The 27,512-nt window shown below is 40.2% G+C and overlaps 1 protein-coding gene across 1 annotated transcript in view; it reads right to left on the bottom strand.

Annotated features, from left to right (window-relative positions):
• Positions 1–992: 992 nt before the first annotated feature.
• The window catches only part of ticrr (TopBP1-interacting, checkpoint, and replication regulator), a 44,220-nt gene continuing 17,700 nt past the window's right edge, over positions 993–27,512 (bottom strand). Inside the window, exons 9-22 of the mRNA XM_078529997.1 lie at positions 26,147–26,247; positions 24,459–24,552; positions 20,081–20,163; positions 18,547–18,783; positions 17,213–17,300; positions 15,618–15,696; positions 12,648–12,785; positions 11,415–11,505; positions 11,189–11,253; positions 10,302–10,454; positions 9,017–9,141; positions 5,197–8,407; positions 3,089–3,211; positions 993–2,358 (exon numbers count right to left, since the gene is read on the bottom strand). Coding sequence (XP_078386123.1) covers positions 2,207–2,358; positions 3,089–3,211; positions 5,197–8,407; positions 9,017–9,141; positions 10,302–10,454; positions 11,189–11,253; positions 11,415–11,505; positions 12,648–12,785; positions 15,618–15,696; positions 17,213–17,300; positions 18,547–18,783; positions 20,081–20,163; positions 24,459–24,552; positions 26,147–26,247 — 4,740 coding nt within the window. The 3' untranslated portion in view covers positions 993–2,206. The remainder of the gene's footprint in view (positions 2,359–3,088; positions 3,212–5,196; positions 8,408–9,016; positions 9,142–10,301; positions 10,455–11,188; positions 11,254–11,414; positions 11,506–12,647; positions 12,786–15,617; positions 15,697–17,212; positions 17,301–18,546; positions 18,784–20,080; positions 20,164–24,458; positions 24,553–26,146; positions 26,248–27,512) is intronic.

Here is a 27,512-nt window from a genome sequence, read left to right as displayed (position 1 = left end):
GTTGTAGATCAACATTTAATAAATGTACATGTTCTAAGAGACATTCAGTACTCAAAAGGGTTAAAAGCCGTGTGTTCCAATGCCATACCTTTTTTTTTATATATAACTGAGTTCACTGCTGTTGCAACTAATTTACTTAGACTATTCTCCCTTGTGATCCTACCTCATTCTGCTCTCAAATAACGAGTACACCATAGACTTAAGGAACTGAATTGCATGCATCCATCTTGTAAAGTACGCAAACTCTTGAGCATGTATCTTCAAATGGATATTAGCACACCACAAAGAATTCAGTGGTGTAACAGTAGCTTTGGTGCCTGAATAATCGCATGAATTGATGGAAGCCTGGGAAGGGAAGTGTAGTCTACCAATGCATTCTCTCAACCTGAGCAGTGGGACCCACTAAAAATCAACTTTTTAATTCTTGAAGGGTTTATCCTCAGATCTACCTTTTTGCAATGGTTACTGTGATCTCAAATCCCGAGAGCACATTCCCAGAAGAGACAATTTACTAAAACAGAGAAAGTTAATGGATCTGACAAAGTGTTATAAATTGGTGAGGGATTTTGATAAGGTAAATCAGGGAAAACTATTTCCAGTGGTCAGCAAGTTGATAACTGGATAACATAGTTGAAGAAAATCACCAAAAGAACAAAGATGGTGGGAGTTTATTTTTATTAGACAAGAGGGTTGTTGGAACATGGGATGCTCTATCAGTACCTGTGGTAGATACAGAATCCATAATAACTAAGAAAAGTGAGCAAGTCTAGAAAAATAAACAGCAAGGGAATGGAACTATGTGGATAGCTTTTTCAGTGACACAATGGCTGCTCTCTTCTATGCTGTTCTGTGATCCTAATATGGACCTATACAAATGGAAGTTTTTTTTCTTATCCTTCATGGAGGAAAATAAAAATATCCAAATGCTGCAAATCTGAAATGAAAACAGAAAATTCTGAATGCACATAAAAGGTGGATCAGCACTTGAAACGTCAGGTTCATTTGCTTCAATGCACCTTCAGCAGGACAGCATTGAAACAGTTTAATATACGGCATAATATCTACAAACTGCATCTTTTTGTAATATACTTTCTGTACACAGTGATAAATTCACAATTTTACCAAACAACTGTACAAAATGTTTAACAGCTTTAATTTAAAAAACACTTTACATAATTTTACACCCCGCCCCCAAGTTTGTAACACTTTATACACAATTTACTATTTAATAAAATCTGAAACATTACCTGGTGATCTGCATTGAACATGCATTCAGGCCACATTCCCTCCCATATGGGCCCAAGCGTTATCTTTATCTTTTCAGGTAGTCTAAAACAAATCTAAAAGCCAGCAAAAAGACTAGTGCCCTTCTGTAAAATGTATTTAAAATTAAAAATGACAAATGTCAACGGTCAATTGAGGCCATTTAAAAACTAACTGAAGTACTTAAAGGACCTGCCGGTCCAACCTTAAGGTTGGCGGGCAGGCCAGGAGCCCTGGTGGGCTTTAGAAAAAGCATGAAATCTCATCCATGGGCGGGATGAGGTTTCATGTGGGTTTTTAAAAATTTAATAAAAGTTTAATTAAAAGTGATGGACATGTCCCAACTCATGTGGCAGTGTCACATGAGGAGGCATGTCACAGAAATTTTATTTTTCTATATTTCACAATTTTGAATTTGGCGCCGATCTCCGAGGCAGCGCTTAGCCTCAGGGAGATGAGTGTGCTCTTTCGAGCGTATGCATGAAAGAGTGCACTCTCGGCTTAGGGAATTCCCCCCCTCCGCCCGCACAGGGAGCACACAATGCTTCCTGGTGGATGTCACGATGGGTGGGCCTTAATTGGCCCGCCCACGTAAAATGGCAGCGCGCTCCCAATCGGGGGTGCACCCGCTCTTGAACTTCCCCCACAACGGGGGGAAAATTCTTCCCCATTATATGGAAAAAAAAAGTCAAAAGCATTCGTAAAAAGCAACATGAAATTTGAAGGTTCAATCCACCATAACATGTGAACACAAGATTACAATTTAGAATGTAGTGTTGCACCCTCTTGCGTTCATTCCATTGCAAGTGCCATTTTACAGTCATGATGAACACAATAAAGAATTCCATTGTTCAAAATATTTGCTGCATTTCATACCCTACATCCTGCAATAAAAACAGAAACAAAGCCAGCAGGGGATGAAGCCAAGGTTGAGGTGTTCTAGTTAACTGACTAACTTTTTTCTAGAGTAGGTTTTTGTGATGCAACGGCGAACAGGCACTTTGGGGAAAGGGGAATAATCCTGGTCAATGTCACCAGCTATCGCCATTCTCTTGCTAGCAGAAGCATCTGTCTGCATATCTTCATACACAGTATCTGTAAAAAGATTCAGCACAATCAAGAACTTAGCTCTTTGCTCACAAAACTCTTAAGCTTAGTGGCCAAATGTGTGGTGTGGTATGGAACCCAAATCCCAGGTTCAAGTCCCAACTTGTATCAAGTGATCCAAATTCAGGTAGCTCTCAATCCTGGGCTAAAGACAGAATGGACAGACAGCCATGGAGGCAGGTTCGCTCCTAATTACCACCTGATGACTTCTCCAAAGTACTTGTGGTTGTCCAATGAGGGCAGGAATGCTCTGATCATGCTTCATAACATTCGGCTGAGATAAAAACAAGAACAATGTGGTAGCTGTGTTGGTCTGCCAGCGCAAGTTCAGCTGTACAATGCAGCTTACATCAATAGGAACCATGAGCAAGAACAAAGGTTTAAATTTATTTCAATAGTTTAGATTTGCCATGTTTACAGCACTAAGTGGGAACTGAACCATCCAAATTTCCATACCCTGATTCAGTCCCCGTTTGATGTGTTAATATTTGTCCACACCCAGATCCAAAAAACCTACCAGCCAGACCTAGCCAATTAAAGGTTGGTACATAAATCTTAAATAATGACATAAAACTGACAACAGAGAAGAGGGGAGGAAGAAAGCAAGATTTCCCTCTCCCCACCTTTCCATTAGCTTGGGATAACTTTGATTATAACTTCTGTAATAGCTTATGGATCAGTCATAACACTTGGATATTATAGGAAGTTTGAACTTTACCTCTGGTACCAGGTCTTTTCTTAGCAGGTGTTCTCCCAGCATATAACAAAGGTGACTGAGTGAGTGCCAGCAAGCCACTAGCTGACAGGGTCGATTTAACTTTACAGCTTGGTGATGCTCCTGCTACAGAACACAAACAAAAGCATTACAATCACAGGTAGAAAGCAGCTGCTATACCCAGTCTGCCCAAAGGGTATATTTTTTGTCAAAAGTTTCTTTGGTACGCCTCTGTACAAACTATTTTATCCCCAACCTCCAAACAGCAAAAAAAGATTGTCTTTTGGGCATGTCACTCTACTCACTCCATCCACATGCTTTGACATAGTAATAGGACCTTCCACAAGATGCACTGCAGCCACTTTGGCTGCACCTTTCAAACCCATGAACTCTACCACCTAGAAGAACAAAGGCAGCAGACGCATGGAAACGCCATCAGCTGTAAGTTCCCCTCCAAGTCATACATCATACTAACTTGGAACTATATCATCATTCCTTTACTGTCACTGGGTCAAAACCCTGGAACTCCCTAACAGCACATGGGTGTATCTACACCACATGGACTGCAATGGTTCGAGAGACGCCTTGTCACCACTTTCTTAAGGGCAATTAGGGATGGGGAATAAATACTGCCTTGCCAGCAATGCTCACATCCCATGAATGAATAAAGAAAGACAGCTGCATTACTGTAAATGATCCATCTCTCCATTTAATCGATTATGAGACCTTCAGTTGTGACTACTGGTCATCCCTGGGTTTGATGGTGGAGATCTGACTCAGGAGTTACCAAGGCTCACTGAAATAGCTGAATTGTAAACAGTGCCCTTACACCCAGAGTACACTTTTCTTGTACTGCACTTTTCTCTGGAGCTTTGTTTCCTTTCTCTGTGCACACACCAATGTAAGTGAAGAAAAATAAAAGCATAGAAACAAATAATTTTCATTTACTTGCTTGCTAGAATTTGGTTTCAAATTTAAGTACAGTTTGTAATTTTCTGTTCATCACCACATTGCTTTTAATTTTATAAGCTCAGTTTTATTTCCTTAATGTTAATCTGGCTTTCTTCTGCCATTTTGTGTTTGTCTCCCCTCCAATTTTCAACTTCTACTTGCTCAGTCCCTGCTGCTTGGGACTTGAGGTTAACTACAACTGATGGGACCTTATTCCACGTATATACCTGCAATTCTCTCTTTTTCACAACCCATCCAATCTCTAAATGGCCTATTTCCATCTCCCACCCAGTTTGTCTCTGAACAGATTTTCTTGCAAGGACATCAGAATGCTCAATGACTCAATGCAAAAACAGAAATAAGGAGACAGATATGGAAAGACAGTGCAAGACAACCATTTTTCAAATGGTTTTAGCAGTTTTTTAAACTATTCATTTCAGCAACACCTTGCCTCCAAACTTTGCAATAAACTGCAAAAGATTAATGTGTAATGAAAACAGAAAATGCTGGAAAAACTCAGCATCTGCAGAGAGAAAAACAAAGTTAACGTTTCGGTCAGTATGACCCTTCTTCAGAGCTGAAGGAGGGTCATACGGACTTGAAACGTTAACTTTGTTTTTCTCTCCACAGATGCTCAGATCTGCTGAGATTTTCCAGCATTTTCTGCTTTTGTTTCAGATTTCCAGCATTTGCAATATTTTGCTTTTATCTAAAGATTGTGTTTTTAATAAGTTAATGTTAACTAACACCCAAATCAGCAATTGTTTTCTCTTTGGGTTGCTATAGTGATCTTGCAGATTGGACTCCAGTTTAACTATGTCAGCTTTAGCAATATTTTAAACTTCAAAATGAGTTTCATGCAACTACATTATAGCCAATTTAAGTGTGATCATACAGAACTTTTAGGAAGGGACTAGATATATTGTCATTTTACTGATTTTCAGTTAAAGGAAGTTGCATTTCAATCCAGCCACCAGCTTCAACAAGCAAATTCACATCAACATAATTGACAGTTGTGGATTTGCTTGTTTCAGAGCATCTTGAGCCACATTTCCATAAATCTCCCTTCTCAAAAGAAGCTCATTCTGTAACAGCTGAGTTAAGGTACAATATTTGCTGAATTACAATTTTGGGAGAGGTAAGTGAAGTAGGAGAATCACCTGGGCTATCGAAAACCATCTCATCTTCAACTGAACGCTGGCATGTAAAGGTCTTACAAAAAGGGGAGAAAGAACAGGGTGGAGACTGCTCCTTTCGCACCTCTTTCACTGCAAACTCCGTATCTGAAAAGGGAGCAGCAAAATTTGCTTTCCTCTGCTTTTTAGATTCTTTTGCCTCTTCTGATGTGGGAGAGATAAAACCACGCCCACGTTTTCTAGACCGAAGGCCAAACTTTTCCTCTGGACTACCTGGAAATCTTTGGTCCCATTCAATAGTAGGGGAATGATCTTGTAACCTGCTCACTCCTTCCATACAAATTTCCTCCAAAGGCACGGCTTTGTTGCTATAGTGCTCTGTATGAAAGTTATCCTCCTTTTGCATGGCTGTAGGCTCGCCCTTCTGCCACTTCCCACCAAGTGGAGTTGTGGCTGCTTTCTTCTTCCGTGGCCAGTTTTTGATGGCATCTGGTGTTTGGGAGGGTCTGATCTTGTGTGTGGGAGAAGGAGTCCAGGGGGCCAATCCCAAATCTGCTTGTGACGGAGAGGATGTGTTAGAGGAGCATTGGGTTGGAGTATATGACTGGCAGATATAAGTCTGGACCCCACCTTTTCTGGGTGTAGCCTTTGCTGGAGTGTTGTGGGAGGAATGGAAACAAAATGATGGGGATATATGGCCTCCTTCCGTTTTTCCTGAATGCTTAACACACCACTGTGCATTTCTCTCACCCAACGGGCTTTCACATCCACTCTTTACACACACTGAGGAGGGATTACCATTGATTTTGTTGACAGAGTGCTCCAGCTGTGGGCTAACAACTGCACTAGACTTGGTCCGTTTGAATCGGAGTTTGGGAAGCCCAGAGTCTTGCATTTCCAGCTCAACCTCATAGGTTGGCATTGGTGGCCAATTCCGACCCTTTGGAGTTGAGATTTTCCTGGGAAATTCAGGTATCTGTTGCCGTGCGGCTGCTAGTCTCTGCCTCCTGTCTGGAGTCCAGCGGAATTCATAAGATGTGGAGTTCTTTTGAAGCAAGGGGAATTGAGCAGTAACGACAGAATTAGAAACACTGGAATTGGACTCTTTCCTCAGCACAGCAAATTTCATTTTCAATCCAGAGCTTTCACTTTGTACAAGTCTGACTTGAGATAGGTCTCTTCTCTCTTCTGCTTGAGAGTTAGCTGCACCAGCATCTGGTGAACTAGCCAAACGCAAATCCAGTCTCTCAGTTATCAAACCGACATTGGAAACAAGCTCAGAAGCTGTGCTCTGAGAAGAGCGAGAGAGAGAATCTGAAGCATTTAATCCTAGAACAACATTAAAACAGTCCTCTCCAAGATTCCCTAAGTTATCACTGGTTGCTGCTGACCAACTGTCAGATCTATTATGGTTGGTCACAGAGCTTGCATTAGTGTCAGGAGTCGCAAAGTTTATTTGTGGTATGCTCACCCACAAATTGGATTCTTGCAATGCATGTTCTCCCTTAAGATTGGATTTACTGAATGCCTTGTGGTTCTTCGAAGACTTCCTCTGTACATTGTAAATTGTGCTTTTATTTTTCTCTGGGGTTTTTAATATTTGGTCCAATCTGATTGTTGAGGTGGTACAATTTCCTGGCATTTTCATTGATACTACATCTGCTTCATTGGACATTGGTCTAAGTGGTGTGCACAGCATTGGTCTAGATTTAGACAGCATACTCACATCATGTTTAGCGGGTGTCATGTTAAGCCCAGGCTTTGTCTTTAATGGAGTTTTGAGATGTGGAGGTGTTGAATTAGATGTGGCTGGTGACCGAATCATTCGTGGGCTTTTGGGTGGTGTTGAGTTATATTTAGACAGCATCTTTTGATCAACCTTTGAGAGTGAAACATCAAGCAGAGTTCCTATTCTTGGGGATTTGAGGTCTGGAGATGTTGCAGTATATTTAGATAGATCTGTCACCTCAACCTTTGATGGAGTTACACTGAACATTGATCGTGTCCTTACCGGGCTTTTGGGTGAGGTTGCAGTAAATTTTGATGGTGTCTTCAACTCTGATTTTAAGGGTGTTACACTAAGCATTGATTGTGTCCTTACTGGGTTTTTGGGTGAGGTTGCAGTATATTTTGATGGTGTCTTCAATTCTGATTTTAAGGGTGTTACACTAAGCATTGACCGCGTCCTTACTAGGTTTTTGGGTGGTGATGTTGTAGATTTTGATGGTGTCTTCAATTCTGATTTTAAGGATGTCACATTAAACATTGATCGTGTCCTTACTGGGCTTTTAGGTGGTGTTGCAGTATATTTTGATGGTGTCTGCATCTCAGATTTTAACGGTGTAACATGAAGCTCAACCCTTGTTCTTGCTGAGCTTTTATACTGCATTGCACCAAGTCTATCTGGTGTAGGCACATTATACATCGATCTGGTCATCACTGAAGTTTTCAGAGGTGTTTGAAAACTGGCTTTCCAGATACTCCTTGGCGTACAAGGGGTGCTTGCATTTGATTTCTGAGATTTGCCCTGATCTGATGAGCATGAACTATCAGCAGTCTTTTTCAAAGATTTCAGCGTGCAAATTTTTGCGGGCGAAACTACAAAACATTTCATTGGAGCTTGAGAGATGACTGACTCATCAGATTTACATCTCCTCAACTCTACGTTTCGCACTGCATAAGGCATTGATTTATTTTTTGACAAATTATTGATCAAAAAAGATGGAGATAGCTTTTTGGATGCTCTTACTGGACTATTCATTACAGATAAACTTTTCCTTGATGATTTCACTTGGGAGGCAGACTGTACAGACTTTGAAGGCATAGCAGAAACATTTACTGTTGAGCCATTTCTACAAGGAGATGCTAAGCGCACACTCCGTCTGGGAGATGGCTTGACTGGCAGATGGTTCTTGTAAGGTGGTGTCAGAATTGGATGCCCACTCATCATGAAAGGGGATTGAGCTTCCATTTTCTGAGCTGGAGTACTTTTGTTAGGTGTTTCTTTGTTTAGACGTTCACTTCGTCTAGGTGACTGAAATTGTGAATCGGTTGCCATTTTCCATGGTGAAGACTCCTTACGTAAATAATCGTTGATGCCGTTTCTTGTTGTTGGGCTCTTGGATCTCTTTGTTTTCTTCTTTGGTGTCAAATAGTGGGATGTTCCTGGAGATTTTTGGGTGGCTCTGTTCTTGTTCTGAGAACTCAGAGGTTTATTGGGAGTAGGCTTTGGACTCTGATGGTATTAAAGAGACAAAGTTATTAAACTGGAGTTCCTAAATTCCAACAGTTCATTAGTCCCAAACTTTCACAAAATGTTGACATGATTAAAAATGCCAGCTAATAAGCAGAATGCTGACGAACTAAAAGCTTCTTATTCAACATCTCATTGCCAATAATGTGCAAACTAAGCTAGCAACCCAAAAGCTTATTCGCCATATAGTCAGTCTTTGCATTTTAAGTGGAGTTAGGTATACTAGTGGAATGAAACACTTAGTACAATTTTCAACAGTTACTTTTAAATAACATTTTATGCTCAGGTCAAAGGGTGTTAATATAGAGCAATGGGACACCTTCCATTCAAGCACCCTGTTATAAGTATTTGCACTACTTTTCCAGTATTAAGTTTCAAAACTTTCACATTTATAAAAAGGACATAATGATCTTCTGAATCAAATGTTTAGCATAGCTTTAAAAAGAAAATAATCAATCTGCACTGTAAGACAAAAGTATGTGTGAGAGGAGAAAGAGGGGAAAAGCCCATTTCATTCATTTTTTTTTCTTTCAATAGTACATCTGATTTTATTTTGTTTGCCTCACTTAACATTTTTAAGTTCCATCATACCTGAACCACAGATAAGCTCTCAGGGTCTGAACAGTAGCCCTTTGATGACTGCTTCTCTTTAGGACTGACAAGTCCAAGTACAGCACCAAAAAGCAGTTGATTTGGAGACCCGATGATCTGATTGTCTAAAGAGAAGGAACTAAGTTAATTAAGTGCAGTAGAAATATTCACTTTTAGCAGATGCAAAGTCTGAACACCAATTATACACCACTAAAGATTTTGCCTTGTCTCAATACATACATTGATCTACTTCAAAACACAAGTAATATTTATTTTATAGTTGAAAGCTATGCCATTTTCAGTTATGTGGCTAGTTTGACTAGTTACCAGCTTGTATTCTGGTAGTCCTGGCTCAGAGGCAAATTCTGACCAACACACTGGAAATTTGATGCTTTTTGAATGTTCACATGTTATTTCTGTCATCCAGCTGAACAACTGGATGGACCCTCCCTTTCACAAATTGATGGATGACACTAATTATAATAGAGAACTTTTTCAGGATTGCATTAGTCTGTCAGCCTAGACTGGGCCTAAAGATCCAGCTTTCTGAGTCAGACAGGAACATTATCAACTAAACTAAGCCAATACTGTGTACCGAGCTTCTTTACCACATACCAGTGCATGTTTTTTTTAAAAATGCAGATGCCTATATGCTCAATCACAACGATTTTCTATGATGTACCATTAGAAAGTAGTAAAAAACTGTTCTTGAAAAATTAAACATAATGAATGATCTCTGGCAGCTTGACAGGTAAAAGCAATTGCCAGAGATCAGAAAGCCTTGGGTTCAATCTCGTTATGTCCCGAGTTAACTTGATAGGCATTTTGATTAGTGGGATAGAGTTATCTTTAGGAGCCCTGAACTAGGCACTGCAATGATCAACCTGGGTCCCCACTTGATCCAGTGACCCTTGCTTGAAATGTTTACATTGATGTCAGGTCAGAAACAGGTTCAGATCCCAATTATTAAATTGCCACCAACATGCACAGTCTAGGTTGACAGAAGGAGAATATCTATGCACAACTGTATCAAAGGAGAGGGAGAGAAAATTGCAAAATACACAACCAATTGTTTGATAATGGTCTTTTAGAATGTTTTTAAACCAAAACTTGAAAGAGAGACTTCTCATTAAGGCCTCTTATATAAAAAAATCAGCAAACCCAAAGTTTTCTGAATTTTTGATCTGGGGATGAACTAAAACAACTCATCCACTTTTCAAAAGCCACATGAATTAAATTGAGATAAAGTGATTGCAACTTGGAAGTAATTGGTAACTTTGTTTACCTGCTCTTTTAGCTTGTCCTGCCTGTATACGTGACAATGACTGGACTCGCTCCAAACTCCGAGACATTGAACATGAACCAGAGTAAAACGAACTAGAATGACACCTGGCAAGAGATACTTTCCTGATGCGTGGGCTCCTCCTCATATTTGAGTCTGCATACAAAAAATTACTATAAGGAAGGGAGAACTCTTGCAAGTAATTTCATATTTAATGTATGGTCAGATACTTAACTCATAGGATTGCTGATGCCAAACACATGAAATAAAAGCTACACTGTGAACTCCCCTACTGTCTAGAATAATCCATCAGGCAAGTAGTGCATTCACCTTGTTTTTATATATCTTTGTCACTAATTGCAAATTGTGCCCTCTTGGTCACTTGGTTGATTGACCTTGAATTAATATTCTGGGTGCACGAGACCAGTAATATGGTTTCTCTTAACTGGATCACTTGAGAACCCCTTCCGATCTAAATTCAGTTGATAGCCTCAAGATAACTATTCAGTAGAAAATCATTTGCCTTAATTATATTTCATAAAAATCATAAATACAGCACCATTTGGCCCAACATGCAGGAGCTGGCTCTTTGAAGAGTTATTCAGTTAGGTTGACACCCCTGTTCTTCCCCCACAGATCTGCAAATCTTTCCTGTTCAAATATTTATCCAACACCTTTTTATTACTGAATCTGCTTCCACCACTCTTTCAGGCAGTGCATTCCAGATCATAACTTGATTTGTAAAGATAATTTTCCTCACCCCACATATTTTGTCCCATTTTCCACTTTAATGAAAGGGCTTAACACTGGAAATTTGTGAAATTCAATTTGGTGAATGTGAAGTGCATTAACAGTACATGAAATAATTGATCCATCAGCCAAAGACTTACCAACAGATAGAGCTCTCTCTGGAGATTCTTTTACAATACTAACATCAGAACCAGACTCTGAGCACCTGCAGGAAAACAGACATGAATCTTAATTTTTATACAAGGTTGCTGATATATCTGAAGAACATCTAGTCCTTATTATATATTTTAATACTAAAGATTCCAATGACGTATTCTAACAGGGAATAGAAAGATAATTACATTTCATCTGTATATGGTCACATACCTCCCTCTAATCTGCTTGTCCAGGAGCCGGTGTGACACCTGTTTGTGAAGTGGCGTTTCAGTCACCTTCCTAGTCAGTAACTTCCGATGACCTAAAAAGGTGAAATATATTCAATTTATATAACTTTCCTAATTTAGATGAGATCCTTTGTAAAACTAACCAAAATGACTGAACAATCTTACGTAAAATGAGTTTTATCTTATGCCTGTTATAGCAATCTGCAAATAAATTTATGAAATTAACTTGATTTCATGTCTGTGTGGAGATTGCTCATCTCATCCAGCATATTGTCTAGACTTTGAGGATGGGGAAATGAGTAAGCCTGGTAGATATCTAGTGACTCCTGCTGGAAAATGCGTATACAGATATCAAACTTAGAAGCAATAAACCCATTGTCAAACAGCCTGCTGTTGGCTGCATCAAAGGTTTGACAGAGGTACCAGAGGGTTAAAGATGATTCTGCAATTGTACCCAAATAAAAATCAGCACAAAAGGGAAGGAGAAAAAACTCAAGTGAGTAGCCCAAAATCTCCATTACACCAGTGACTTCACATCTAGGGTGCCACAAGGTCAAATAGCAGGCCATTAAGTCTGTTCTGCATAAGAGTGTCTCAAACAGACACCACCAAATTGAGGCAGTAGACAATGTTCCAAATCTTCTGGTCTCCAGATCGTAGGTGTATGACAGAAGATGCACGTCAGGACCCTGGGGAAGTCCTGATACGTGGACCTATGTGGGAATTGCCCAGGAAGTTTAAACTTTTGAGGGTAATTCCCTGCTCAGCTAGAATCGGAGAATTAGGACAGACACGTGCAACTTACTTGGATAATTACCCAGGAAATGTTCGACAGATTAAAACCTGGTCTAACACCTGATTAACACCACAGCCGAACCACACCCCATCACCCCCTGACCCAATCGCCACCCTCGACCCAACCACCCACCTCATCCATTCACTAACCCACACTCAAAGACTGGACCTTTAAACTTACCAGACAGAATATGACAGCTAGTGCCATAAAAAAGGGGCAAGTCCTCTCTTTCCCCAACTCTACTCTACTCTGACAGAGTTCCCCCAAGGGACGCTGCACTGAGCATTTCTTTGACAGCCGGAAGAAATGCGTAAAAGCATCTGGTTGGGAGAATCCTCCCAGCAAGATTCAGGCCAGGATATTTAAAAGTGGTCACTCAACAACTTAACTGCATGCATTCACATATAACAATGTAAAAACCTTTATTAGCTTTTTCTTCACCGTGCAGGTGTCTCACTCCCTCCACAACTGACTCGGAGTAGCTTTTTGGCATCTTCGATTTTTTCCTCGGAGACAAGATTTCTTGATTAAATAGATTCCTTCTCACTTTAGTAACCTCTAAGATGGTGAAAAACAGAGGGACAAGGTCATTTGAGTGGTAGCCAACAAAGGAGATTTGACAGAGTAACTCATGCAATTTATTTTATACACCAGGGACAGGCACTATAGTATTCATTATTGCCAGTTTTCTTCTCTCCCTGAAAGCATCAGTTCCTTTTGGGATACATTTCCATTGGCACAAATAGTGCTCAAACACCTGACGACAAATCTAGACAATAACCACCAGTAGAATACTCCATTCTAGAGGCATGACACACTAGCCAGGTCCTAGACATAATCAACATTAACACGCAGGCACATTGCAACAAGGGTTACTGGATAGCAATTTGAAGCATAAACCATAGTCAATTTTTTTTCTAAACTCTCCTAGCCCAGGGACTGAGATCAGTCAATTCAGCAGACCAGGAATTGAACATAGGAGCCTCTGTGTTGGGTCAAACAAATTTCCAAGTGAGCTTTCAATATTACTGCCTTCCTTCCAGCCACTGTGGTTGCTAAACTAGAATGTCAAGCACTACCAACAGCAAACCCCACAGCACAACAGCCATATGATTAAGTCGAACTTTGCAATTTTAAAAGCCAGCTAAAGTAAGTGTTCAGCCCCTACCAATTATCTTACCGTGAAGTGTGCAGGATTTTGTTGCATCACTGTCAATCCAACCCCAACTTTTACTGAAGTAATTGTCTAAGACAAAAGCATCTATCCAAATTAATACCAACATTTACCAGTAAAAAGTTCAGAGCCTGAACAGGGCAGTCTCTGAATCACTTCTATCATTCATTAACAAAATAATATTGTCGATGGCAAAAGATGTCAGCTGTGGCTCAGTGGGTAGCACATCTGCCTGAGTCAAAAGGTTGTGGGTTCAAGCCCAACTCGAGACTAGAGTACAAAATTCTAGGTTAAGATTCCTGTGCAGTACTGAGAATGCGCTGCACTGTCAGAGATGCCATCATTCAGATAAGATTTTAAACCTACTCTCTCAAGCAGATGCAAAAGATCCCATGGCACTATTTTGACGAAGTGGAGTTATCCCCATTGTCTTAGCTAATATTTATTCCTCAATTAACTTGACTAAGATAATTTGGTCGTCACCACATTGCTGCATGTGGGAGAAAATTCGCTACAGCATTTCCTGCATTACAATAGTAACGACACTTCAAAAATACTTCATTTGACTATAAAGCACATTGGGACATCCTGAGGTTACAAGAGTGCTTTAGAAATACAGTTTCTTTTCTTTTAATGGCCTTCTTTAGTGCACTGTCTGCTATACTCAGAAGCACTTGTTTATGGCAGATGAATACATCAAGATTTGTTGAATTACATTGCATTTCAGAATTTTTACTGGACATTTTGGGGATGCCCACATCCTGTGAATTAATTGAAAAAAATTACAATCACATGACAAGGCATCAATACTCTATACATCTTAAACTTACAACATCAGGTACCAGCTATTTTTCTATAAATATAAAGCAACACCTCAAAAAATTCCAGTCGCTTCTTTAAGATGTGTTTCTACACTGTGTCTAACAATAAAAAGGTTCATTTTCACCCCCATTTTTCACTGTCTCAAAAAAATGCCAGCTATGAAAAATGCAAATTTGTAAAATTTTCTATACTGAAATGTCATTTTAGCAGGAGGAAAATGAATAATGCACCAGTTTACAGCCAACCTAAATTCTCTCGGGATATAAAGAAAAACCCAGTTAAGTGTAATTACCTGTAGCTAGCTTATTTTAAAAAGCTATGCCTTTTAGTATACATTTTGCCCCTCTATTAGACTCCTATAGTTTTCTTCCTCTATAAAAGGTGGAGATAATTAAGTCTTCCCCTCAACAACTTGCTTTTATATAGCATCTGTAACATAGAAAAATGTCTTAGTGCTTCACACAGGTGTATTTTTTTTTAAAAAAAGGGCATTGAGGAAAAGATATTACGAGACTAACCAAAATCTTGCTCAAAGATTGGGTTTTAAGGAGGATTTTAAAGGTGGCAACAGAGGTATAATTGTTGACCAGGATACTGGGAGAGCCTCCCTTGCCCTTGCACAATTTTTTTTAAAATGTCCACCTGAGCAGACAGATGAAGCCTCAATTTAACAGCTCAGGCGACTAAGGCGCCCTTAATAATGCCAGTGTTCCATGAGTATCATTCCATGAGATTGGTATCTCTGCCATTAGACTCAATTTCCACTCCTTCTATAATCTGGCCGCAGTATGTATGATTTACAGGCTGCACTGAAACAACTCATCAAGCTTATGTAAAACAGTTCCTCCTGCCCCTATGGCTCTCCAAGATACATGGCACCCTGATTTGGACATACATCGACACTGGGTCAGAATACTGAAATTCCCATCTAGCATTACCACCACAGAGTGTAGTGTGATGGTACAATGGAGCAAGGGGCAGATGCAAAAAAAAGTCAGACATATAGAGGTAAGGTAAAGTAAGTCTATGATAGACTTTTAAGCAAGGACACTGAGCCAAGAGATCAGCATGCTACGGTTGGCTGGCAAAATGCCAATTTTAGAGTACTGAAGCTGCATAACAGGAAAAGGAAAATAAACAACAGGAACCTAACAGCAACAAACTTTGAATTCACCTGCAGTAAATGCTGATATATTTGCCTCACACATATTAGATTAATGAACATTACAACTGTTCACAAGAGAGGGTATCACCCAAATGACCAGACTGTGATCTATTCAAGAATTAGTTGTTCTGTGACCACCCACATGGGTCCCAGCACTCAGTGACACAACATTAAATATATATTTCAATCATAAATGCTACAGCACAATATAAACATGACCAATTTGTACCTTGAACTTCTTTTTGTGAAGGAGGTGGAAGTACTGCCTGCTCAATAGCAATCGGAAGGTGAGACTGAAAGTTTTCCTGCTACAATAAACACTTTTGATTAGTACAATTTCCAGCTACACAGATTTTCATGTTGGAAATTTTCAAACTTCCATACAAGTTAAGTGCTCATATATTTTACATTTGTCAAGTTAATGTGGGGTTTTTCAATCATTCCTTTCAAGTCAAAAACGAATCTGGATAGATGTTTTAAATAAAACTGGAAGTTTGAAAATTGTATTAACAGAAGTGAACACAAATGAAGAATGGACCATATGAAATACTTCTCCCAGACAAATGCAGCACAGGATAAGTGCAACTTATAGCCCCACAATGTATCTAAACAATGGAGGATAATAAACTTTAGCAAGACATGCAGACTAGTGAAATTGGCAAATTTGGCAAACAAAATTTAACATAAAAGTGAGAGCTGATCCATTTTGGTAGGAAAAAATTAGAAGTGGCAATATAAACTAAAGAAAACAATTTTAAAGGAGTGCAGGAAGAGTGAGAGATCTAGGTGTGTATGTACACACATCATTGGGTATGACAGGACAAGTTTAAAGCTGTTAAAAAGCATATGGGGTTCTTGGTTTTATTAATAGAGAGTACAAAAGGAAGGAAGTTATGCTAAAATAAAATATTAGTTAGGCATCTGCTAGAATATTGTTTAAATCTGGGCACCACACCAGGAAGAATGCAAAGGGCTTAAGAGAGGGTACGAAAGAGTTGTACTAGAATGGTGCCAGGGATGAGAAACTTTGGTTATCTGGATACTGAAGTAGCTGTGGTAGCCCTCCTCAAAAGCAGAGAAGGTAGAGGAAATTTGAAAGTAGTGTTCAAAATCATGAATGATTTGATACTGTAAATAAGAACCAATTGTTCTTGGTGGCAGAAGAGTCAGAGGAAACAAATTTAAGGTGATTGGCAAAAGAACCAGAGGTGACATGGGGAAACATTTTTTAAATGCACAGTGAGTTGTAGTGATCTGGAGTGCACTTCCCGAAAGGATGGCGGAAGTAGATTCAATAGTAATTTGCAAAAGGAAATTGGATAAATGCTTATTGGGAAAGAATTTGTATGAGTTTGGGAAAAAGCAGGGGAATGGGACTAGTTGAATACTCTTTCAAAGAGCCAGCGCAGGCTCAATGGACAGAATGGTGTCTTTCTATGCTGCATCTTTCTATGATAAACCTAACCTATTGTTGAAAACTGACTTTTACAGTTTTATGCAGACATCTTGGGATGGTAACATTGCATTAAAGTACAAAAACATTTCACTTTCTTCTTGGTGTGCCAAGGTATTCATCGCTTAGCTACAGAAAAGAAGGGAATATCATTAAATTAGCCTGGCTCTGGCCGTCAAGGCTGTTTGAAAAGTAAATATTTTCTTAAAAGAAGATATATTGGAGTTATCACACACCAAGTTCTACAACTTCAGCTTCATCTATTCTTTTTTGTACCCACTGCTCCATCCTCAATCCCGATCAGAAATTCCAGCAGGCTTTAGCAGCTACAGATTCACAAATAAATAGTTATTTCCTCCCAAGCAACTTACCCGTTTCACAGCCTTTTTTGGTATTTGAATTTGTCGCAAATTATGGGACACCTCAGACATGGTCCGATGTCTCGTCAGTGGAAGGCTCCTAAAATAAGAGTATCGTATTGAGCAGGGCTTTGAATGCTCACATTTAGGATAGCTATGTTTACTGGAGGAACACCAATTTTACACCTTTAACCCATGTATTTCAATCCTTAGAGTGTGTAGCTAATCTAATTTGTAATAAGCAGCTCTAATTTCCTCCAGCGAGCTGCACTGTTAACCTGCAAACTTTCATGTCTGACCCAGGATATCCAAGCTGACAGCAGCACTGTTCAGGAAAATAAAATATGCATACAAGGCTGTGATTCTGGTTGAATCAGCTGATCTGTCAATTCTATAGAAAACAGAGCAATTGCTCTCAGTATCAACCAAAATGTCACCCTTTCAACACGCTACAAAGTGTGGCTGTGAGGGCATGAAGGGACTTTTAAATTCTAGGTTGGACAAAGTAGATGTACACCCCATACTGTCAAATACTTTTAAGTGCTTTTCTGATCTACAGAGCACAATTTAAATTTTAAAATGTGTGTTTCATGACCTTTTTATGTCCTCAAGACATCCCAAAAATGCTCCATAGTCCGTTATTTACTTGTGAAATTTGGTACCTATTAGTATTACATTGAAATGTCAGCCAATATTATCTTCAAATCTACTGTGTTATGGCAGTCATGCCTCATTCACACCATGGGTCTATTTTTTATATTCATTCAATACTATACTGAAAATACAGCTTTAGACCTTTACACATCTCTCCTCAATGCTGTTTATTAGAATTTTAGTAGTGTACAATGGATCTGAAAGGTTTTCATGATGTAGACTTAAATTATGGAGGAGGCTAAAAAAACAGGCACTCAGTTGTAAGCTGTCTTTTTAAACCTGGATTGCATATGGAGTAGGCTACAGAATACTAGAGAAAAGCAGTTCTCAAAAGCAAAATACTGTGGCAGCTGGAAATCTGAAATAAAAACAGAAAATTTTGGAAACTCTGGTGAGAGGTCATTGAACTGAAATGTTAACTCTTCTCTCTCTCTACAGATGCTACCTAACCTGCTGACTATTCCAGCATGATCCCTTGCTGTTGTTACAAGCCTGTAATTGGTGGAAGTCAATTTGAGATGACAAATTAAGAGCATCACAATGGTGAAGGCTCTTGGCTCAAGTGTCCCTCCTTCGATCCCGGAATACTGAATTCAATGTTCTATATAAGCCAAGTAACAGCAGCGCATCCCACATAGTGCAGGAAGCTAAAACTTATATTGCAAAATAGACAGGGCTCCAGTACCCAGTACCTTCTCTTTCGAGATGATCTGGTGCGTAGTTCTTCCAACTGTTCTCCTTCACAGCCTGCAAAGCTTGTACTGGTGGCCAGTGAAGCCAGCTGGGAGGCATCAGGTGATTCAGTCTTCTGGCTCATGGATTCATCACTTAAGAAGTCAGCAGGAAGCACTGAGGCCAGACGTGCTGGGACATTCTGTCCTAATCCAAAGTATAGCTCACCCAATATCTTTGGTACTGTGAGCAAATATCTAAAACACAAGATGGTGAATAACCAACTGAATCAATTTCATTGAATATTTTATGAGTAACTGGAATGAGAGGGAGGAAAAAGAGAGAAGACCTGATGCTATTAGCCCCACCCACCATATTAATCATATGCAATTTTCTGCAAAGTAAAACCCAAGTACAGTTTGCAAGGCTAAAACCAAATATCCAGCAATATGTATTTAAAATTAATCTCTTATTAACTTCTCCACTAAATCACAATTGTATACTCAATGTCTGCTCAGCATCATGCCTAGCATACCTCAGAGCAGGCTTGATGTGCTGACAGTGAACTGAAGTACTTCGTAAAAACAGTGGCCTCAGGGTTTGAATCCCAGCAGTGCCTCTTCCATACCCACAAAGTTATATCCACTTATTGAATAGAAAAGTTAACATTTTAAAATTTACTGTTAAAGTGTCTAGTGGGAAACCAGTGAAGTGCAAATAGTCTGCTCTTATACTACTCGATCCAGTAACAGAGCCACTAGCAAACTCAATGGAAGAAATGAGAAATAAACTAACCAATAATCTTCTAAAACTTGCCAAATTTGTATAAATTATCGTACACAATACAGATTATTTTCTTCAAGTTGCAATACTTTCTATGACACTAAAACCAGTCTTTTAATGCTTTATTCTTTCCAAACATAGATTAAAAAAATGCAAATAATAAATTGCAGCTGCTTCATGTATCCCTTACATCCTTTCCCAAGCCTATTATAGAACATATGGATCAGGATTTTACTTTTGATTTAAAAATTCAAATTTGCTGTTGAGGTACTTTCCTTACCTCCACTGACCTCATGGGTAAAGGTACAGTCTGGCAACGTACCAGACCATAGAGATCTCAAACCCTTTTGTTTTTTTTCAAAGCCAGTGGTAGTTGGTTAATCTCAGCAGGGGTATGAGTGGGCCACTGCATCCTATGGCTAAGAATGGGGGGGGTAGTGGTGGAGAGAGAGAGCATCAGTGCTCTCACTCCTGATCATTATCTAGTGATCCCAACCAGAAAGTGCAAGTAAGTAGACGTCAGGAGAACAGGATGAGTCTCCAGTATGAAGTTATACATGAGAAACAGTTTGCCTAAGTTCACTGAAAAATAGGGAAGGTACCAGACAAATATCAATAGCCCCGGGAGCATACTGCAGCATAATTCCTTTCTCCAGAGAAGAAAATGGACTCAAGAGACGATCCCCATCAACTGCAGTGGTATGCAGGACAATTACAGTATATATGCAGATCTGAACTGACACGTTCAAGCTTAGATTGCTTTGAACTTACGTGTTTAGGATCTCTTCTTCTAGAAACTTTGCAAGGAATGTAGTGTCCTTTGTTAGAGAAATGATGCGCAGTAAATTTGTCATCTGTAAATTTGTCAAAAACAAGTGATCAGCTTTGGAAAAAAATATTTGACTTCCTAACATGGGTACCAAAATACATTTAAAATCCTATTACGAACCAGTACTTAATGGCAGAACAGGCAAAGATAGTCTCTCCAGCTGTGATGGCGGAAGGTGGTCCCATTGTGGTGGCTTGACACATCACTGAAATCTGATGATCAACCCAGCAAGATCGTGTGGACAATGTCAGTGCCCCAAGGTCCCCACGTCAAACAAAGCCACGCTCAGACTTCTACCACGGTTAATTTGCCAAGTCCTGTGGCAACGGAAAATTGGCAATGGGGACAGGGCTGTGAACCTGGAAGTCCCTAGTCAAGAACCTGCACGCAGAGCACAGATGCATGAAGGTCTTGTTCACTTGTGTTGAGACGGAGGTGTATTTGGGCAGCTGCATCTGTGACTGAGCAGTCCTCTTCAGGATACCTTCTGCTCACCCCAAATCGGGTAGGGGCTAGAAAAGGTGTCCTAAAATTAGGCTGTCCCACTTTCTCCTGGCTGGGGAACCACACTTAGTGTGATCACCATTTTCGTGGTCAACCTCTAAATTTTGCAACTTGGAATGTTAGAACACTCATGGATAATCTCAAAAACACCCGTCTGGGAAGAAGAACTGCAACGTATCACATGAACTATCAAGACTCCAAATTGACATCGCCTCCCTCAGTGAGACCTGCCTTCCTGGGAAGGGGAATCTGGAGAAACAAGCAGGGGGATATGCTTTCTACTGGAAAGGAAAGACTGTTAGCGACCCTCATGTCCATAGAGTTAGCTTTGCCACCCGGAATAGGAGCTCCCCAATTGTATAAAGGCTCATAACACTTCACCTTCAGCTCAGCCGTAAGCAATATGCCACCGTCATCAGCACTTATGCCCCAACCCTTGACTTCAATGATGATGTTAAGGAAAAGTTCTACTCTGACCTTGATGAAATCTCCTCACTGCCATCCCAAAAGAAGAAAAGATCATCCTTCTGGGGGGGCTTTAATGCCAGGGTTGGCCATAACTCATGTCTGGAGAAGAACCATTGGGAAAAAGGGCATGGGAAAAGCCAACAAATTGTGTCCTCCTGCTGACAAAATGCATGGCCTCATTATAACATGACCTCTTCCACCAGGAGGACAAATTCAAAACCACATGGAGGGATCCTAGATCAAAGCATTGGCACCTCCTGGATTATATCATTGTTCGAGTTAAAGATCTAAGTGATGTCCATATTACTTGATTCCATGTGGGGAACTGATGCCTGCTAGACAGATCATCAACTTGTTTGATTGGTGATGAACATCTACCTAGCACCAAGAATCAAAAGTCCAAAAGGAAAATGATCAATGCCTCAGCCATAAAACAGCCCAACCAAAGAAAGGAGTTCCAAGTGCAGCTCACAACCAATCTGAAAAATGTGTGGCTTTAGACATTCCAGGGGAATCTGACAGTCTTTGTTGCCAGACAAAATCAAAAGAAAAATGTTGAGAACACCATTAGGAACTCTTCACAGCATTCAACAACCTGACCAAAGCATTTGACTCTAAATCACAAGGCTCCTTGGATTTTGGCCCAGAGATTTGGATGTTCAAGAAACTTCATCACACTCTTGCAACTAAAGATGTGACTGCAACTGTCTTGGGTGGGAGATCAGACTGGTGTCAAGCAAGGCTGTATGAATATCCCCATATTATTTACAAACTACCCGACAGTGACTATTCACCTCATAAGGTCTGCTACCCTCTGGTGTGAATATTAAATACTGCCTAGATGGAAAACTCTAACCTATCGCCTCCCTGCCAAAACTAAACCGACCACCATAGACATACATGATCTGCAGTTGCGGGTGACTGCAATGTTGTTTCCCAGTCAGCACCAGATTTGCAAGCCACTCTTGATCACTTCAACTTTGCATAAAAGAGACGCAACCTGTCCTTGAATGCTGCCAAAACAAAACTCATATTAACCCAGACTCGGTCAGTCGAATATTCCACTTCCCATATATGTTGAAGGAGACTCTGGAATATGTTGAGCACTTCCCAGACTTTGGCAGCCACCTCTCTCAAAAGGCCACCACTGACAAGGAGATCCAACACTGGATCATCTGTGCCAACTCAGCCTTTTACAAACAACTGCAGTGAGCATTTGACAAGGACCTCCACAAGTCAACAATAGTCCTAGAGTACAAAGCAGTTGTCATCACTACATTCCTGTACCACAGAGACCTGGACTGTGCATCAGTGACACATAAGAGCGCTAGAGAAGTTCCACTAGCAATACCTCCGCCACATTCTCAGAATTCAATGGGAAGACAGTTGAACAAACACTAGTGCCCTTCTTGAAGCCAGCTCCACAAACATTCAGGCAAAACTCGTGCAAAATCAAATACAATGAACTGGGCAATGTCACTGGACAGGATCTTCCCCACTAAGTCCTGTTTACTCAATTCTCAAATGGTCACTGTTCCAGGGTATAACAAAGAAAATGTTACAAAGACACTCTGAAGCTCTCCTTAAAGCACAACAGCATTGACATTAATGACTAGGACGAGCTTGCTACCAATCGTTCAAAATGGCAACCACCTGTCCATCAAACTGCATCATGCTTCGATTCCAAATGCCTTAATGACAAGGCAGAGCAGCAGCAGAGAAGGAAAGAAAAGGAAGCAAATCCTGCATTCCAAATCCCATTACCTCCTGGAACTTCCTGCCCCATGTGCCCAAAGATCTGTGGGTCAAGAATCAGCCTGTTCAGTCACGAAGACACATGGCAGAAACTTTGAGTAGATATCATCCTTGAATCAAGGGACAGCTGACAACGACAAACCAGTCATGCATCACCACATAACAAATGGGCTGTTTCTACAATGCATTTATACTCTACAATGCATTTATACTTTGAATCTAGACCATAAGCTGCAGTATCTGTTCCATGGAGGGAATACATTAATAATATCAAAGAATGCCTATACTCGAGACAATATTCCAGGGGTAATTCTGTGTAATGCATCCTTAATATTTAAGACAGCTTGGAGAAGTTTAAAAAGTGCTCAGGATGTCTAATATATCCCTGAAACCTGTTTTCAAATTATCCTAGACTCTGCAGTTGAGTTACATTTCACATGGCATCAAATCTAAGCAGTATAGGACTGCCTCCTCCAAAAGTACTCTCACTGCTAATGTCTGGAATCAGGATGTGACTCAAGTGTAGGTGCAACTTCACCATTGCTGCGAAGTGGACCCTTTTGCTCCTATGAAAGCATCCCATACTATTGCCTTGTTGCATTTCTTTTAAGGTTGTTAAAAACCACATGCTGCTAGAACAAAAAGCCACTTTTGAAGGCCTTGTTTTGTTAATTGTAAAACAAATCTGCATGCACATAGTATCTTTCACAACTTTAGAACATCCCAAAGTGCTTGAGAGTCAATTAAATAGTTTTGAAGAATAGTCACTGTAGTACACACTACAACCCAATTTCTGCACATGATCCAATGGGATAAACGTCCAGATATCTTAGTGGTGTTAGCTGAGGGATAAAGTTAGGAAAACTTTACTCCTTTTTTGAAATAGTACTATACAAATAGTAACTGCATAATTGTTCAAATCAAAAAGGACAGTGCACATACAACAAGCTCATTCCATGCACTTAATGATGGGATAAAACTCATGCATCAGCCGCAGCACAGAAAGGGTCCACCATGCAGATTAGCCTTCATACAAGAGTAATTAATCTTGTAGGAATAAAGACTTTTACCCTACAGGTTGAAAAATGCAATTTTCTTTGAGATATCCTAGACATTCTATTGGTAACAGAGGAATTATTTTACAATACTTGGATTCTGTGCTTCAATTTGGAACGGAATATTTTTCCATTAATCGAATATGTACTTTTACTTAAAATGGCACTTGTGAATCTTGTGCTCAAGATGAATAATGTTAGTACTAGATAATAGAACACTGTCTAGAGGTGGCACGGTAGTTAGATGTAGACTGAAGTGCCTCATACTTTGTTCCAAAATGCTTCAAAGACCACATCTTACTGCAACAAAGAGGCGCTTTTCCATTACCCAGTGCAGCAACTTTGTGGCCTTCGAGTGGGATTACAAATTCGGTTTCAGGAGCAGCTATACACTTAGTTTCAAGCCAAAAAGGAAATGGATTAAATCTAATAAATTCATTTCACAACACCCTTAGAAAACTTACATCCCATCATTCTAAACCAGATTTGAAGAGGTCCCAGACCAAGTGCACAGTTTCATATCTAACATTATACTCACTTCTTCCACAAGCTGTTCCAACTGTTCATGGTTACTTTGCAATGATGGAAACTGCTGGAACATCTCCAAGCGTAATAAGACCTGGAGCTGGCAACTGCAACAAGACCAATCACAAAAATTAACACAAGGATGATCCTCAAACAGATAAAGCATAAATGCAGCTAACATAGATCTTTCTTTTCTTAAATTTACCCTACTGCACCCCCAACATTATCTCAGGAATAATTTTGTTCAGTGTTCAAAGAACAAATATTTTGTTCTTTGGTTATCTGGCGTTAGCAGAGTCAGATGCACAAAGGCAAGTCAGCAGGTTAAAATTTGCGTGACTTTTCCTCCCCCAAGTAGTGCCTTAAGCTAGCTCAATCAGCGTACAGGTATCCTCTATTTAAAGTGCATTCTAATAGTGCATTTTTGTTTTAGCGCTGTTTGTAAATTAGGAAAGTTTCCAGAATAGCGTTGCCTCCATTTTGATTTCAGCAGTTACTGCACATGTGCCGAGAACCACAATGTAACTTCACATGCTCAGTCAGTTTATCTTAAACACAACTGCACCTCTCCCAACCCCCTTGCTCCCTCCAGTTTGTCACTTCCCTCTTTCAACATTCCCATTCTCCACTTTGCTCTCCCGACACCTCCACTCGCCACTTCCTTCTTACAGTTTTGCTCCCAGTTGCGGTGAGCAGCAATGAGGGAGAAGGGCGGGTGGCACAAAGTGGCGAGCTGGAGGGTCAGGAGGGGGAAGCAGTGAGTGGGAGAGGTGTTGAGCGTAAGTAGAAAGAGAGTTAGTAAGTTATTAAAAGTAAATTAGTAAAAGGATTTTTGGGAGATGGTAATGTCGCTGGATTGGTAATCCAGAGGCCCAGGCTAATGCTCTGAAGACATGGGATTTGAACCCAACACAGCAACTGGTGGAATTTGAATTCAATCAACAAATCTGAAATTGAAAGCTAGACTCAGTAATAGTGACCATGAAACTATTATTGATTGTTGTAAAAACCCATCAGGTTCACCAACGTCCTTTAGGGGAGAAAATCTGCTGACCTTACCTGGTCTGGCCCACATGTGACTCCAGGCAAACAGCAATGCGGTTGACTCTTAAATACCCTCTGAAATGGCCTAGCAAACCACTCAGTTCAAGGGCAATTAGAGATGGGCAACAAATGCTGGCTTTGGCAGTGATGCTCACATCCCATTAATGAATTGGAAGTTGGGTTCAAGGCAGCCAAATAGGTTTTAAATGTAAAATTTATAGGTCAGGAACTTAGCCCACCCTTAATACATGTTTTCTTATGGGAAAGTGATTTTCACTTAGGGCGTTTTCATTTAGCACGCTGTTTTATTTTAAGAACATATTATTTCTTTTTCATGGGATGTGGGCGTCACTGGCATGGCCAGCACTTGTTGCCCATCCCATTAGTGGTGTAAAACGAGGGATAGCTATATTTTAATACAGCAGTGACATTCTCAAATCCACATTACACACCAGAGGATAGCTTGAATTGAAAAGACAATTTATTGGTGCAGGCAATTTTTTCATTGTGGACAGTTCAGTGCAATTCTGTTAGAATGTTCAAACTTGGCAAAATATTAAATTTTTTTTGCTTTCGAAATTATAGGCACAAAATCCTGCATGTCACCAAGATGGTGGATACTCCTGGAGTCTCCAATTTAAATATGATCTTACTCACTCTCTGACTTTGAGTTCCTTATTCTCCTGGTTTCCGTACTGCTGCCGAATGGATTTACTGCTCTTCAGTAATTGCATTTGAATCAGATTTATACACGTGGCCTTTAAAGATAAGTAAAATAATCAATGTTGAAATTGTGCTGCATTCAAAATTGCAAAAGACATCCAGCAGTATGACTACATATTTGTCCTTTCAAATTTGGGGTGCACCTTGAGCCAAGATTGCTAGGGGCACGGATGGAAGGGGAATGTCTGGTGGACTTAGCAGTGGAACTTAATTTTACGGTATTGCATAGAATCTGCAGCAGAGGAGCTGGCCATTTGGTCCAACAAGTAATGCTGATGTTTCTGTTCTATACATGCCTCTTTCCATCCTTCATCTCACTCTATAAAGATAGCCCTCTATTTCTTTCTTTCTCGTGTGCATATCGAGCTTCTCCATAAATGCACTATGCTAACGGTCATGATCCCAGCTGCTATTACAATTGGACAAGCCTAATCCCAGGGCAGAACCCAACTTGATAGATCCTAACTTTTAATTGTTTGTTTAAATATGTGGAGAGGGGCTACTGAACAGTCACTGGAGTCAGCTAATAAACCTTTAACCAAAAAGCATAAAACATTTATTAAACAAGAAAAGATTAACCATATTACAATGCTCCTTCACCCACAACTATGCCTTTTTAGATATATACAAATTTGTAAGGATAACACAAGTTACAAAAGCTATCTTATACTCATGCTCACAGTAAGTACAGTCCAAGTAAACCAACTGGTGACCTCTGAAACCAAGTGACAGGTGCCGCCTTAACCAGATGCTATGGGTCTCTCCTCAACTCCCCCCAGACTCGTCATACCGTGAGCCAATCAATCAGTCTCACTGAACTCCGTCCTTCACATGAGGGTTTCCAATCTCCAAGAACTCTCCTTGGAATCTTCTCCCAAACCGACACTTTCTTTCAGATGCCTTCCGCAAGGGTTCACCCTCCAGGGTTTCAAACTCTCCTCCCAATGTTGCTCTACCCAGGTCACCACATGCATGCAGGCTTTCTTCCATGCACTCTCTCTCACCAACTCAGCCATCAACAGAATACCACTGCGTCACAAGCCCAAATCAATAGTTACAGGCCTTCAGTTGTTGCTCTGGAGCTTCTGGCCTCTCGCTTTAAACCTGCTTCCTTTAAGCTTGAAGCTTTCCTCTCGGCTCCTTATTTTCGCTTCCACAGAACAAAACCTTTCCCAGGTTCCTGTCCTTCCTTTGGCTAGAAGGTCTTCTTGGGACTTTCTCTCGTTCCGCTCCCCTGGATTTGGGGACTTTTCTTTAGCTTGGGTCTTGCTATCTATCCCCTTTGCTCCAGTCTCTCTCT

The sequence above is a fragment of the Cetorhinus maximus genome, chromosome 26 (assembly GCF_964194155.1).
Source record: "Cetorhinus maximus chromosome 26, sCetMax3.hap1.1, whole genome shotgun sequence".
NCBI lineage: Eukaryota > Metazoa > Chordata > Chondrichthyes > Lamniformes > Cetorhinidae > Cetorhinus > Cetorhinus maximus.
Note: the sequence above shows the minus strand (reverse complement) of the source record. Positions and strands in the feature narration are given on the sequence as shown.